The sequence below is a fragment of the Galeopterus variegatus genome, unplaced genomic scaffold (assembly GCF_000696425.1).
Source record: "Galeopterus variegatus unplaced genomic scaffold, G_variegatus-3.0.2 Scaffold1529, whole genome shotgun sequence".
Taxonomy (NCBI): Eukaryota; Metazoa; Chordata; class Mammalia; order Dermoptera; family Cynocephalidae; genus Galeopterus; species Galeopterus variegatus.
In genome coordinates this window covers 260,911-276,378 of record NW_007727640.1, presented here as the reverse complement: position 1 = coordinate 276,378, position 15,468 = coordinate 260,911, and the positions used below count along the sequence as shown (strand labels likewise).

At 39.5% G+C, this 15,468-nt stretch overlaps 1 protein-coding gene across 1 annotated transcript in view; it reads right to left on the bottom strand.

The window, feature by feature from the left end:
• Window positions 1–15,468, bottom strand: part of ADAMTS9 (ADAM metallopeptidase with thrombospondin type 1 motif, 9) — a 155,259-nt gene that overhangs the window by 106,266 nt on the left and 33,525 nt on the right. Inside the window, exons 8-12 of the mRNA XM_008577537.1 lie at window positions 15,342–15,447; window positions 12,337–12,483; window positions 10,952–11,093; window positions 8,608–8,712; window positions 2,759–2,904 (exon numbers count right to left, since the gene is read on the bottom strand). Of these exons, the coding sequence (XP_008575759.1) occupies window positions 2,759–2,904; window positions 8,608–8,712; window positions 10,952–11,093; window positions 12,337–12,483; window positions 15,342–15,447 (646 nt within the window). The remainder of the gene's footprint in view (window positions 1–2,758; window positions 2,905–8,607; window positions 8,713–10,951; window positions 11,094–12,336; window positions 12,484–15,341; window positions 15,448–15,468) is intronic.

Genomic DNA, 15,468 nt, shown 5'->3' with positions numbered 1-15,468 from the left:
AATACATTTTTGAATCTCATGAATACTGTAAAAATATAAAACAATCCAGCGTCCTGAGTAGACACATACTTTGGATTCTAAAAACAGAGCTTTACATTACATCCTAAGGGCTCGTCGAACTGAGAAAAGGCATATTCCCAGTGTGGGGAGGACTGTTCCCCTCAAATTCCTTGAGAAGCATGACAGCAACCACTTCCATGTTCCACATAATGAGCCATCTGCTCAGTGAATTTCTCTGAGCAAGCTTTTAAACTGAGATTTGGATCTGATTTTCCCTTTTCTATGTCCCTTTCTCTTTTCCAATTGACTCCCCCAGAGTCATTGTAACCTCAGTATTCAGAGGCAGTCCTCTTCCTCAATTAACAGGGTCATCCTAACGTGCAAATACCTTGGAGGAGTCTTAATGAAATGATGTCAGTGCTGACAACCAGGTGGATTGTGTTTTTTTAAAACTTCGCATAGCAAACAGCAAGGACAAGGACCTCTAATTGAGCTCTTTAATGATCTGTTCTTAACTTCTGAATGTGAGGATCTTTGTTTCACTTTGAAGCTCGAGATCCTTTTCTGCTGAGATCTTTACACTGGGTGATTTTCTTTGTCTAGCCCATTCCAATTATGGAGTGATTTATCTCTCTCCACTTTCCACATTATTTCTAGAATTGCTCTAAGACTTAAAAAAAAAAAGGCCAAATACTTCGTTTGAATGGAATATTCTTGAACCAAAATTTAAGGAATGATTTATCTCTCTCCACTTTCCACATTATTTCTAGAATTGCTCTAAGACTTAAAAAAAAAAGGCCAAATACTTCGTTTGAATGGAATATTCTTGAACCAAAATTTAAGGAGTACTTATAAAGTGTCTACCATTTGCAATATCCATACCCTCATACACTTAATATAAAATAATACTTTTGCTCAATGTAGCCACCAAATAGTTTTTAATTTGTATAAAAGTCATATTTGCCCTTAGTTTACAAGATTTTATTTTAAAGCTTCAACAATATAGCCAGCTAGGATATATAGTTGAATTTAAAAAGCAGTATGAGTCTTATTTTATATTATATGATATTTGATATAATACATATTACATCCACAATTTTTTTTAAAAGTCTGAAATTACACATCAGATTATTTTTCAGTGATTATTTCTTGTGGGGAGTAGGTGAGAGGTAAAAGTAATGACAGAAATTTTTTATATCCTATACATTTGTGTTTGAATATTTTTTTAAGTAAGGACTATATTTACACTATTGTAGAAAACTAATGCAAAATATGTGCTATACAGAAAAGCTAATGCTTATTTGTTTTTATCCATAGCTACACTGTTAGTTTTACAGACCAGAGTCTATGCCTTATAGCTCTTTAGTTGTCTTCCTTAGAGACCAATATTACAAGGACATGAAATAAATGTTGAACTGTCAACAAAAATGAATTCATCAACATCTGTGATTTGTACTACGGAATATCTATTTAGACCAGGGCTTGCAAAATAGCGACCTACAGCTATGTTCTTTTTGGTTCACACAATTCAGATTTTTCTTATTAAAAATTTGGAAGCTTTGTCAACATTAGACTCTTTTTCTACCTGTGAACAACCAGCTTGATCTGAGTAGAAACTTGCACTTGGTTTCCACGAGGCTAGAGCACAACTACTGTACTGCACTGGACCACTCAGTCCTTTACTTTACCTGCTTGCTTCTCTCTGTACAATAGAGTTTGCTATCCCTGATCTAAGCTGTTAAAAATAGAGTACCACTAGGTGATATCATTTTACATAATTCCAGCAGCTGTGGTCTTAAAAATGGGTATTGACTTATACATCTAAAAACTATCCCTATAATCTGTGAAGACTTCCTGGGCTCCCTAGACCAGCCTATATAAGTCCAGTGGCAAGACTGACAAAATGCTATACAAACTATTACTTACTTTTTCTTCTTATGTATTATTTTCTATTCCTTTAAACTTCATACATCTTAGATGCACACAATTGGATGTCATTTCTCGTAATGAAGATAGAGATATATTATCTACTTATAAACAGCCCCCTCCCCAACAAACACATGTCTACCAGGATAAATGCTGGGGGAAAAAATATCCATCAACTTTATTTGAGCATGTGAGTCCTAACCAGGTTAGGCTGGCAGAAGTTGCCATGGTGACACAATGAGAACTGTCCTGAAAGGTAGGAGACTCCCAATCTGCAAACTGTCAGGTTGTGGGATGGGGACCTCAAGTGTCTCACTTGTAAAACAACTAGACTGATTCAAAAAGTAATTCTGGACATGGGGTCCAGAATGCAGCCTCAGGGTGAGTGGGTCTGTGAGCCCTTTTCAGCATTTCAGTAGCTAACTGGAATGGGTACATTTATCTACAATCTGGATAAAAATGTCCAATTTCTTTATTTCCTGGTGAAAATCCATTTGTTCACTCTATTAACATGTTATTTTAAGCTTTGGGGAGAAGATATGCCTGACTGTCAAAATTGGGAAACAGACCAACCAACACAAAAGGATCCACTGCTTAGTATACAAAACTTTTAATAACAAAGGATTGTGTGAGAAAAATAGTAATAGAGAGGGGAGGTGCCTGGGGATAAAGAGTTTGGGTACCATCGGGTACCATGGGTCTGGCAGCCTTTCAAGTCTACCCGCTCTCTAACTTGGAACATGCTCTTCACCCACCTCCAGCTAAATTATTCCCTTTAGGAATTCCTTACTCCTGCCATACCAATAACAACAGCAGTAAGTGCAGGACTTACTCTGGCCGGTTGCACTCTCGGATGGCTGTTTTGATGCCCCCTCCACATGTTCTTGAGCAGGTTCCAAAGTGACTCCAACTTCCCCAGGATCCATCAGTCACGGGGACCTCCATTTCTTTGGGAACACAAAATCCAAACTTGCAGTGCTGTATTTAATAAGGGGAACAGTGAGGGAGAGCTTGGCGCTGTGAGTCATTGTAGGACCGGCTGTCCTTTTCAATATACCATACTTTAATTTTTTTCCATGTGCTGGTTTGAACTGCTGCAAATCCATCACCTATATGAATAATGGAAACTGCAGGGATTTTAATCTCATACTTATTGATTTTAGGCTCTGTCTTCATCTACAGCTTGCTTGAATAAAACTGGCTAGTGAGTGATTGGCTCCAGGCTGGCAGGGTAACTCCAATGGCCAGCTCCAAACTGCTCAATTAGTCTACTTGGAAAAATGAGCAGTGGAAATGGGCAGACAGGGCCAAAGTGAATAACAGGATTTGCATAGCAAATCTCCATTAACAAGGCCTAGAGATGTTACAAGCCTGGTAAAATATAATGTTTTATTGCACCCCATGGATTTGAAAACCCAATTTTAATTAAGTAGGAGAGAAAAAAAGAAAAAAGCTAGTTACATGATTCCTATAAACTCACTCCAGGAAAGCACTCAGGATGAGACATGCAAAATGGACACTTTGCAGAGAGCCCTAAACTTTATTACTTCTTTGTTACTAATGGTTTCAGATTCTCCAGCCTGGAGCAGGAAGAAGGCCATGATGTTTAAAAAACAAAACAAAATAAGACTCCTCAGCAGGACAGGGAGTGGAGAAGCCCATTTCAACCCTCTTGCCATTGTTGGGGTGTAAAGCCCTGACATAAAGCCGAGGTCACTGAGCAGTGGACAAAGGAAGAGTGGCGGCAGTGGCTGCAGGAGCATGACACCCCGCAGCTCACTCAGATCTCTGAAGCAGAGCTGGTGGCGACTGTCGTGATTTATCCTCAGGGAGAACCACAAGCCACAGAGAGCAGAAGCAAAGGGCTGCGAAGGCCAGGGGGTGGGGCAGTGTACAGAGAAAGTGGGAAATAGGAGGCAGGTGAAGGTCTCCTCGGAGGAGCCAGACCCACCCCCAGGAAAGGCCGGGCAAACAATTATTTAGAGTGTAATTAAGCTTTCTCCAGTCTGCCGTGCCTCCTCCCTTGTAATTATCCTCTTACAGTATCTGAGGACACGTCCCTCTCCCTGGGCTGTTTGGCTGAAGCTTAAAAGGTTCTGCATCCGAATCCTGGGCAACTCAGTCCCCATGAAATGTGGGTCGAGGCAGCAGGGACCGCATCACTCTCTGGAAATCATTTTATATTTGTTTTTACAGTGGTTGTGAACATTTCTTGGAATAAATGCACATAAAAATAAATGAACAGAGAGGCACCACTATCCAATAGAAATACAACGTGAGCCACATTAAGAATTTCTAAAAGACACACTTAAAAAAAGTAAAAAAAGAAAAAACCTGAAATTAATTTGAATATATCTTATTTAGCTCAATAGATCTAAAACATTATTATTTCTACATGTAACCAATATAGAAATTACTAATGAGATTTTTAATACTCTTTCTTTCCACACTAGGTCTTCAAAACCTGGAGTGTATTTTATGCTTCAGCACATTTCAGTTCAGATGGACATTTCAAGTAGCCACATGTGGCTCGTGGCTACCATATTGGAAAAAGCATGTCTACAGGGACAAAGCTTAACAGGTAAACAGTGGCTGTGAGTGGTAGCTCTTCCACGAACTATCTCTGTGGCCTTGGGCAAGTCACTGAAGTCTGTTTCCACAGCTGAAAAATGGAGACCTACCTGCCAAAGTTGTCTTGAATATAACATGAGACAATGTATCCAAAGCACTTAGTATACAGCTTAGCACCTAGGAGACCTAACAATGATGGTAGTGATAGTGGCAGACAATTACACTGAACTTAATATTTGTCAGGCACTGTTCTAAACATTATATGCCTATATATAAACATGTGTATGTGTGTGTATATATAATTAATCCTCACAACACACTACAAAGCAGGTACTATTGTTATCTCCATTTCTACAGAAAGGAAAGTTAAGGCACAGAGGAGTTAATGCCAAACATCAGAAAGGGGCAGGGAGGAGACAGGAATACAGACAACCAGACTTAATAGTGTACACTCTTAACTGCGACACATGCTGCCTCTCTGCCTCTCAACTGTGAGCAAATGGGGACCATTTCTGACTTCCAAATAAAGAGTGAAATTTCCAACAATAGCAAGATTAATGAGATGGTTAAAAGTGAGGCTGAGACTCCAGATTGCTCACCATTTTCCCTTTTATCCTTGGTAAAAGAACCTATATTTTCCCAGGTTCCCCACAGGTGAAGGTAGTCAATGAAATGTCAGCAGAAATCATTGGGCAAGATTCCTGGAGAGGTGCTTTTAACCCTTTGTTCTTTGCCTTTTGGCATCATTCTTCTGGGACTACAGACTCCATGGCTGGAGCTACAGCAGCCATTTTGTGATCTTGAGGATAAAAGCCATTTGCACAAAATAGTTGAGCAGAAAGAAATTACAACCTTAATCTCTGATGACTTTATGGAGCTGCCATAACAGTTCCAGATCAAACCTAGGTCTCGTATTAGTTTTTTGTATCAGAAAAAGAACCAGTTTCCTTGTACTGCAATCATTGGATCTGACCTAAATATAATTCCTAACTAACATGCAATTGAGGTCATAGCTGAAAGCCAAATTCAGCCTTCAAATCTTGCTGCCAGATACGCATTTTTTAAATCCCACAAAGTGAGGAGAAAATTCCTATGACTGTTCATTGATTTTAATAATGAGAACGTTCCTGGAAATATATTTTTTTCCCTCTTGACACTTTCAACTTCAGTCTCTTGATCTCTCTATTCTATAGACTTTACCTACCTTCACACAAGAGCAGACTACAAAGTGACCATTATTCTCATTAAGCATGACCATAAACCTCCGAATAGAACGGGGAGGTGGCCTACCATTCAGAGTGCTACCATTCAACACTGCATTCAGATGACCTCTTGGTCCCTTTTTAAAAGAAAACTTCTAATTACAAACTGGTCTGCAAATTAAACATTTCTTAGTAGTATGAACATTGACAGGTGTCCAAAAGAGAGGAAGAATCTCAGAGGAACAGGGAAAGTGTCTAAACGTGACAGAGGCTAGAAATGGGGGCTGTTTTGGAAAGATACACCAAGATAATCTATTTAACCAGGCAAATTGGACAAACAATAATTACATATGGGAATAGCCATTATCTATACATCACAACAAAGTATAAAGAGTCTGGTGGAACCACAGCCAAAATAAAGACAGGCTTTCTTAAAAGAGTCTAAAACCATTTAAATGACATTTTACATAAATGCATCTTTTTTAAAGATATTGGGATGGGGACTTTGAGGTCAATTTTGTCCCAAGAAGTCTTGAAACAAAAGAATTTCAAACCTCAGACTCACAAACAGAAATGAAAATGTTAACAGACTTAAGAGAATGGAGAAAATAAAGAGACATTAGTGAGTCATTCATCAAAATAACATTGTGTCAGCAGCCCAAGATAGATTACTGCTGAGGGAGCAGGGCCCAAAGAAGAGAAAGTAAGGAAGAAAAAAACAAAAAAAAAACAAAAAAAAAACCCAGCAGCAAAGGGAGTCAGAATTTGCTGCTAGTATATAGAGAAAAGACATATACTGCCAATTCTGTAAAAACAAAACAAAACAAAACCACAAAGAATTTTTATGCCAACATATCCACCTTCTTAGGCATTTGTAAAATACATTATAATACTTTTCAGGGTATTTATATATACCCACATCTTTAATATACCTCTACCTTTAATAAAAGCTGCAAGATGTGGCCACTTTTCTAAAACACAACTAAAATGTACCTATCATGTTTTCTGCACAGTTACTTCTCTAAAAGTGTCCTGAGCTTGCCCTTTGAAATGCCTTGAAGTCTTCTGCCCTTGCTGAACACAACCACACATGGAAGGGGTCTTCTGAAAGTTCTCCCAAAGTTCCCCACCCCTCAGAAGATGTAAGATTACCCTGCAATCCTTTCTTTTCTGCTTCTATTGCAAAATCAGAAGATTAGAAAAAAGACACAGCAGACATCTTCCGAGTTTTTTTGTGTTCCAGAATTGGTTGGGAAATCATATCACTGCATGGAGCTTGGTAGCCCATTCAGACAATTTTAATAAATACAAGTCACTTCATCATATGATTGAGAATTCTTCTTTGTTGTGATTTTTCCAGCAATAACATGTGTCAGAAATAGACACAGTGGGTGGGTGCATCACATTGACTAAGAACCACAACACAATACCAGTGGTTTTGCTGATATCAGACAAATTCAATTTAAACCATATAACTGGCTTAAATATATCTCTTTGGCCAAAGAGTGAGTCTTGCACTTTTTTTTTTTTTTTTTTCCCCTTTTTGTCTTTTTTCGTGTCCGGCAACGGACCGCAACCCTCAGTGTTGCGCCCGTACCGGACCGGCAACGGGATCGCAACCCTCGGTGCTGCGCCTGCCCCTCGCTCAGCCAGTGAGCGGGAACCGGTCTGTACGTGGGATCCGAACCCTCAGCGGGAGCGCTGCCGCGCTCCCAAGTGGCGCACTGTAGCAGTGCGCCACTGGGCCGGCCCCGAGTCTTGCACTTATTACAGGACATTTAACTTAGTGTGTTGGTGGCCAGAGGATCATAGGTTTGCATTGGGAATATGGTTCTCAGGTTTCCGTGGCAGCCATTAAAAACATATATAAAATGGGCCAGCCCGGTGGCGCATTGGAGAGTGTGCCGCTTGGGAGCGCGGCGGCGCTCCCACTGAGGGTTCGGATCCCATGTGGAGACCGGTTCCCGCTCACTGGCTGAGCGCAGTGCGGGCGCAACACCGAGGGTTGCGATCCCGTTGCCGGTCAGTAAAAAAAAGACAAAAAAAAGGGGGGAAAAAAAAAACATATATAAAATATATGAAAGGATGATAAGAGATTCAGAAATATAGTCCAGGGATTGTATCGCTGGTGACAGAATGCCATTTTCCGTATGGATTTTTTAAAAAATCAGAATATATATCTAAAACTTTTTGTAACCAAGTTTTTTGGCTGATGATGATGATATCACTAATAGACCACCATTTTTTTTAGATACGCACCAGGTGCAGAAGGTTAAGTTAATCATACTCCCATGTGCATGGGACACTGTTATCACTGGGTCACACAAGCAATGGATTTTGTTTAGTTATTAACAAACAAGTGGGAACCACTATAACCAGTTCATGATAATTTGGATTTGAATATATCCCAGGTGACATCCTAGGTCCCTAAAGAAAACACCACAGCTCGGTAAAAGCCTAGTACTAACAGTGCTATAGTGAACACAATAAGTTTACCATATTTCTGTATTTACTCAATTCTAAAATACTTCATCAACTTAATAATAGCTTTTCAGTGCCACCTGTAATGAGAGTGAGAGAGGAAAAAGAAACACTACCTCATATTAAATGTACCCATACACTGAAAAACACAATGGGGTTTTAGAAACGTTAAAATGACAGAAAAGCCTTAAATTGAAAGAATGTCTTAAAATTGAGACAATGATGATGGATACATCTCTGGCATCAGCATTACGCTGTAATGTTAATTTCACAATTTTCAAAGTAAGATGATCTTTCCTCCTCAAAAACATATTATGCATGCTTAAACAGACTGCATTATCGTACACTCTAAAATCAGTCACTGATCACATAGCCAAATCCCGCTGCTCCTGTCCCAGGACACTGGATGGAACGGGGCGTTACTTGCCTTTCCGGGCTCACACTCGGTCCCATCGGCCCAGGGCGTGTGCTGCGTCCGGCAGCCTTTGTGTGCTCCATCCACGTTATTGCACCAGAGCCGTCTACACTGCATCTGCCCAATTCGGTTGAATGACAATTAAGTGACAACATGATTAAGATGGTATCTAACGAGGGAAAGATTGCTTTCAGCTAATGATTTGCCAATGATAAAGAGTAGGATTAAAAGGGATTTTTCTCCTTGGTTTAAATGATAAAATATTCCAAGGGATGTAGAGGGCAGCCCATAAGATACACTTCCATGCCTGGTAGGACTTGCAGTGGCATAGAAGGGGAACTACTTTGCATCTGAGACCACATGACGTCCAGTGGTCCTCAGTAACACCTCCCCATATTACAGAAGACGAAACTGTGGCTTGAAGAAAACAAGGAGCATGCTTAGTTTCACACCAGAATTGTATGATTTGAGTTTAGGTTTTGAGTTAGGTTGTGATGAGCTGTGATTTGTGTTTAGCTTAAGGTTGACCCCCAAACTCATTTTTTTTCTACTAGGCCAAATAATATCATGGTCATACTATAACTCCTTTCTAAGGCTCTTAGGGGTTGTCTGTGGAAAAAAGGGACAAAATATTGTGAAATATACCAGGCATACAAAAAGTGCAAAAAAGAAACAATGGATACCCACATACCCACCACCCAGCTGAAGAAAGAAAACTTCACAGGCACAGCTGAAGGGCCCTGTATACTCATCCTGGGTCCCTTCCCTCTCCTCTTTTCCCCAGAGGTGACCACTGTTCCTGAGTATGTTCATCACTTCATCATTCCCAATGCTTTTACTACAAATGCAAAAAAAATCTACCAGTATTGTATAGCATTTAAGCTTGATACAAACAGTACCATAATGACATATCCTGTAACTTGCTTTCTTCCTTCTCTAAACACTGTATTTTAGATTTATCCCAGTTGATATACTTAGCTCTATTTCAGGGCATACTTTTTTAAAATGATTTTTTGTTTTTATTTTTTCTAGTTATTAAACCATGCTCATAGTAGAAAAGTTAAGAAGGTATTAAAAAATTATTAAAAAACAAACAGAAAAAAGCCTCAAACTACCCACTCTCTTCTGTAGCTTTTTCCCCTTTTAGAGCTGAGAACATACTCCACAATATAAATTGTTTATCCTGTTATTTTAACTTAAAATCATTATCAGGAGCAAGTTCCCAGGTGTAGATCATTTTTTTTTTTCCTTTTTGTCTTTTTTCGTGACTGGCAACGGATCGCAACCCTCAGTGTTGCGCCCGCACCGGACCGGGACCGGCAACGGGATCGCAACCCTCGGTGTCGCGCCCGCACCTCGCTCAGCCAGTGAGTGGCTGGTCTGTATGTGGGATCCGAACCCTCGGCAGGAGTGCCGCCACGCTCCCAAGCGGCTCACTGTAGCAGTGTGCCACTGGGCCGGCCCGATCATTTTTGACTGTTATATGATATTCCACTAAACAGAGACACTATTATTTGCTTAACCTTTCTTTTTGTGGGCATTTCCATAAGTCCTAATTTCTGCTATCATGAGTAACACAGAAATTAATATCATTATGGATAAAGTTTATTCAAAATGTTTTATTATTTCCATGGAATCATTTTGGAATCAAAATGTTTTATTATTTCCATGGAATCATTTCCCAATTCACCATGCAATCTCAGAAGTCTCTCCCAGCAAAACAATCATATGCCCAAAGGGATGGAATGGGTCACCCCACAGAAGCACAGCTCATCTGTAACCTGATAGCCACTGGATCATATCACAGATCCAAACATCCATGACACATGGATGTAAAGTATCACACACACTCCCCAGCTGAGCTAACACCAGAAATGATTTCAAGCCCCAAGTGTTCATAGGACTCAACCTTAACAAGCTAAAACAGGGAAACAGGTTTGTCTCATGAGTTAACTTTACTGCGTTTAGACACATCCCTATCATTTAGATTACCTAGATAGGTCAAAGGGCATGAAAGGAGATAAGGAAAGAAAAGAGCTGAGCGCTGTGATTACCAGCTCTGTGACCTCATCCTCTCTGAGCCTCGCTTTCTCACTTGTAAAATGAAAGCGATGTTGGCATCTCCCTTTGAGGTGTCATGAGCGTGAAATGAGAAAGTACAGGTAAAGCACATCTAACACTGAGCAATGGTATTGTTTATCACCATCATCAAAATTACTACGATCATTCACAGTCGATTTCATTCTCAAGTTTTCCTGGGGTAGTTTATATGAGAGTGAGAATCCAATGGAAAACTATGAATAAAAAGAAATCCAGAATCTATAGAAAAGGACAGAAACAGCCCCCAAACACTTACCATATATGGGCACACCTGAGACCCTGGTCCAAAAATCAATTCACATTGTTTATTCACGTTGTAAAGGAGGCCTGGCAGTTGGGGAGGCAGAGGGTAGGGTCTGGATTCGGGTTCGTTGAGCAAACACTCGCCATAACCAGTGCTATGAAAAGCAGAAACAAACAGACGGTGAGATCAGAGACTGTCGAAGGCTCATGATAAAGGTGAAGGCCACTCTGGCATTTTAATGGCAGAGAGGACAGCTCCTTTTTTACATTTGCTTTATTCTTTTCATCCAAAGCTAAGTCCAGAGCTGAAGTTACATTTTTGGTGTACTTTATAGAACCACATGCTATGCATACAACATAGTCAGTAGGAAATCTATATCTGTTACAGCATTTATCACACTTCAATGCAATTATCTGTTTATTTTTGACTATCTTTCCCAATAGACTGTAAGCTTCTTAGGGGCAAAGATAGTGTCTTTTTCATCCAAGCACGTGGCCCTATTCATAGTTTAGTAAATGTTTGCCAAAGGGATGAGTGAGTGAGTGAACTGATGACCCACAGAAAGAAAACACCTTACACCATCTGGTTAATAAGAAAAACAGCTACCCTTCAGTTCTTTCACTTTTCTGCAAACACCTCTTCTGGAAAATTCACACCCGGTGAGTTCTGATTAATAAGGCCCCCTCTTCCCTGTGGTTGCAGAAATACACACCAGTGACTTTGGGACAAACACTTAACCTTTTGTACTTCTGGGAGAGAAAAGCAATAAATCTGTTTCACAGGGGCATTGTATAATGTAATTGGATCATTGAGCAGCCTAGCAGGAAGCTTAAAAAAAAAAAAAAAAAGAAAGGAAAAGGGAAAAAAAGAGAAAGGGAGGGGAGCAGGAGAGAGGGTGGGAGAAAGAGAGGAAGGGAGGGAGGAAGGACCAGAGGATGGGAGAGAATTTCCACAAGTCAACAACATGGGGTCCTCTGCAATTTCCAGCCACCCGCATGATCTTCTTTGGTTCAAGCTCATTCTCCCACCCCTTTCCAAGCCAAAATGACTAAGTTAGATGTGTATAAATATTTGTGGCCTTCTTCATGGAATCACATTCATGGTCCCTCTCCCAAAAACTGAACAAATTTCAAAGCTTTACCCAAAATGAAGCAACATTTTCCACATTCTCTTTAAGATCCCAACTTTTCTTTAGTTCAGTCTGTAATCTTCTAAACGCTGGCAAGGATATGAACTACACAGATGTCAGAGAGTATTTTTTTTTCTTTCTCCAAGGAATGTCAACAAAAATAACAACTCAAAAGGAATGCTTGACTCAAGATTTTCTTTCCCACAATTAGTTCTCTACAGTAGGCCAGACACTAGAAGTCTGTCCTAAAAGAAAGTTCAAGCCTTACTCTAAAAACTCAGTGATGTATTTTCGACTACACTTTGACCACATCCAGGGGTTGGTGTAGAAGTTCAATGTGGGAGCCATAACATGCTGGGGATTTTTCACTCCTTCTTCTTTACATTTATTGTTGTCATCATGAGGCATGTTAAACCTAAAGCCAATGAGACAATGATGAGAGTGTCAATAAGTGCCAAGGGATCAGCTGCTGAAATTGCTTTAAGAATGCATCCTTCTAAGAGAAAAAAACTTACCTGGCTACTGCATTGTGGATGAGAACCTGACTCCTGATGAGCAGAACAAGATTTAAGACAACTCAAGATAGAGTGTAGAATAAAACATAATTCTCACCTGAGTTAATACGAAATGCCTTTCATGTATAAAAAAAGATATGGTTTGGGCCATTTATTTGGCTTAAAGTGTACTTTTTGGAATTGCAGAGGCTCTGAATGTGCTGTAGTTGGTGCTAGAATACAGTAGTTGGAATTCCTAATAAGCTGTAAGAGGGCGATTTATAGAGTCAAGAATTTGGCAGGTTTAATAATACTGTGAATCTAAAGAGTCAGTCCAGTGTCAAAAATTGAAGCCAAAAGCTTTCTAATAAGACGCTCACTATGGGTCTTGGCATCTGTCCTTTTTGGATCGGATTGACAAATGATATGCTTGTATAGGTATATCATTATAAAGGTATGCAAAGTTTGTGCACAATAAAACTCAAGAAAGAGAGTGGTAAGCATGGAAACCAGGGGCATGCCAATTCAATTGGCTTAACTGAAGAGATGGCAAATAGTTTCATGCTTCATGCCAACACCAATTGATTGGTACTGGCTTCCTAAAAAGTCAGACACAAAAGGATTCTTAAACTAATCCAGGTTCTGCCTGTGAGAAGGCTGTGAAGGACTGCTAGTGTCCTCTCAAGCCTGGGAGGGAGCTCAATAGCAGCATTAACACATACTTGCCATTCCTGGTTTAGCCAGAGGAAGTGGAGAAAAATGACAGGAAGTATTTCCTCAATCCAGAAACATCAATTCTATGACCCAAATGCCATTCTCGGCTCAGGCAATTATCCACTGGGTGACAAGCTGAGAAGGGTTGCCTTCTCTCTCTGGATGACTGTCCCCAGTCACAAAATTGATGCATGTGGTTAATTTGGCATTTCAGGAGGAATTCCCTTCAATAGTTCATCTTGAATACAGAAATAAGTAAGTCAGAAGTGTGTTGAACTGCTTCATATAAAAGTAAAAGCTGGGATAAAAGCTGTGAAGTCTATCTCATTCATTTCTCTTGTGTTTTCTTTTTCTTTAAAAAATTTAGGCACCTCGATATTTGCCAATAAAGATAGAATATTTGGCAATAGAGATTTTATCTGTTTTGGTTGAACTTAGTAATAGTTCTTAATGCTTAAGAGTCTATTTTCTTAAAAGAATAACTGCCCTGGTTTCCAGCTCCCAGCTGCATAATCAGCGTAATACCTACATTAACAAGCCTCAAACAGGCAAAGCATTCAAATCTTAGTTGTTTCTCTGTTATGCAATGGAGCTGGTGCTTCTTTCCCACCCCCACCATGACTTGATAAAGTTCATTTCATCATGTAAACACACAGAAAACTTATTTTCATTTAAATGTCAGGCACACTTGCTCATTACAGGGGCTAAATAATAATAAATATTTATTAAACACCTACTAAACAATAATAACCAAGACTTTGCAGCATTCACAATGCACCAGGAAGTATGTTAAATGCTTTAGATGCTCTCTTTCATTGAATCACTTATTTGACCCAATGAATAGTACTATTATTCTCCACATTTTGCAGAGGAAGAAACTGAGCTGTAGAAAGATTTAATTACTTGGTCAAAGTCACATGGCTACTTAGGTGGGGGAGCTGGAACTGGAATTCTCTTCAGGGAGTCCTTGAGTTTCATCATGGTGCCTTAGAAACCAGAAGAACAGAGAGGATGCTGACTAAGCAGATCTGGCCTGCTGCAGCTGCTAAATGGAAAGCCTGCCTCATTTATGTTCTAAATATGGGGCATCTGACAATATTTTCTCTGGAGAAAAGAAAAAAGGTGTGCTCTTAAAATATATGACAAAGTTACTAGTTTAAAAATATACCTGTTATATGTTGAACTGAATTGGAAATACCTGCATATATGCACCTTGCTCTATGCTTAGCACAATACCTTTATAATGTGTCTTTGTAAAAATATTTGAATGAAAAAGCTTGCTTAATAGATGTTAGCTCTGCATAAAGTTAACATCTGACACAGAAATTGACAGACAGCTATATTTATGACATCTTTTGAAAAAAAATGTCAAAAATATATAGTATAAGTAATTTAATTATTTTAGAAAGAAAATAATGCAGTTCAAAAACCAGAATTTCTAGAAAGTTTACACATGTTTTAACCATGCTCTGTCTCTAAAGAGCAAAAGGGAAAAGCCATTTCTTAATGGCCGGACACTTAGTGACCATAATGAGGAAATGGTTCCTTCTCTTTATCTTTGTTCATTCTCTTCCCTAAAAGAGGGATTTCACTGTTCCCAGATGCTCAATGTCTGAATTACAGCCATATATAACTAGAATCAGAAATGATCTGGAGTTGCAAAAATCTTATGGGCTAGGGCAATGTTGGGAATTCTCCTAGACAAAGATGTTAAGTCAGGAAAGTTCTCCACTCTAATATATCCTCTGCATCAGCTGAAGGAAAGACTCCATTCTTCCAGTTTTCAGTAGGAAAAAAGAATATTAGACCTTGCATGTTAAACTTGAGCAGTTAAACCAAAGACACACATGAGCTATGGCTGAACAAGGTGCACTTCATTTACTCCACTTTCTGAAGCCAAAGTCATTTCTCCCAATCAAGCTCAGTGCTCTTCAACCACGCAAACTCTACTATGACTTGGGAAGTGTCTTATACCCACTAAAGTCAAGTAAAAATGCTCACTGATGTCAAGGACAAACCTTTTAGGTCACTCTGAATTAAATGAAATTGTTGAAAGGAAACTTACACATGGCCCAGCTCATGAGCTATTGTAAAAGCCGTACTCAATCCACTATCTTCACTAATAGAGCAGCTTCTATAGGGATCACAAATGGTTCCCAGTTCAGCAAGACCTATGGCGGGGGGGAAAAAAA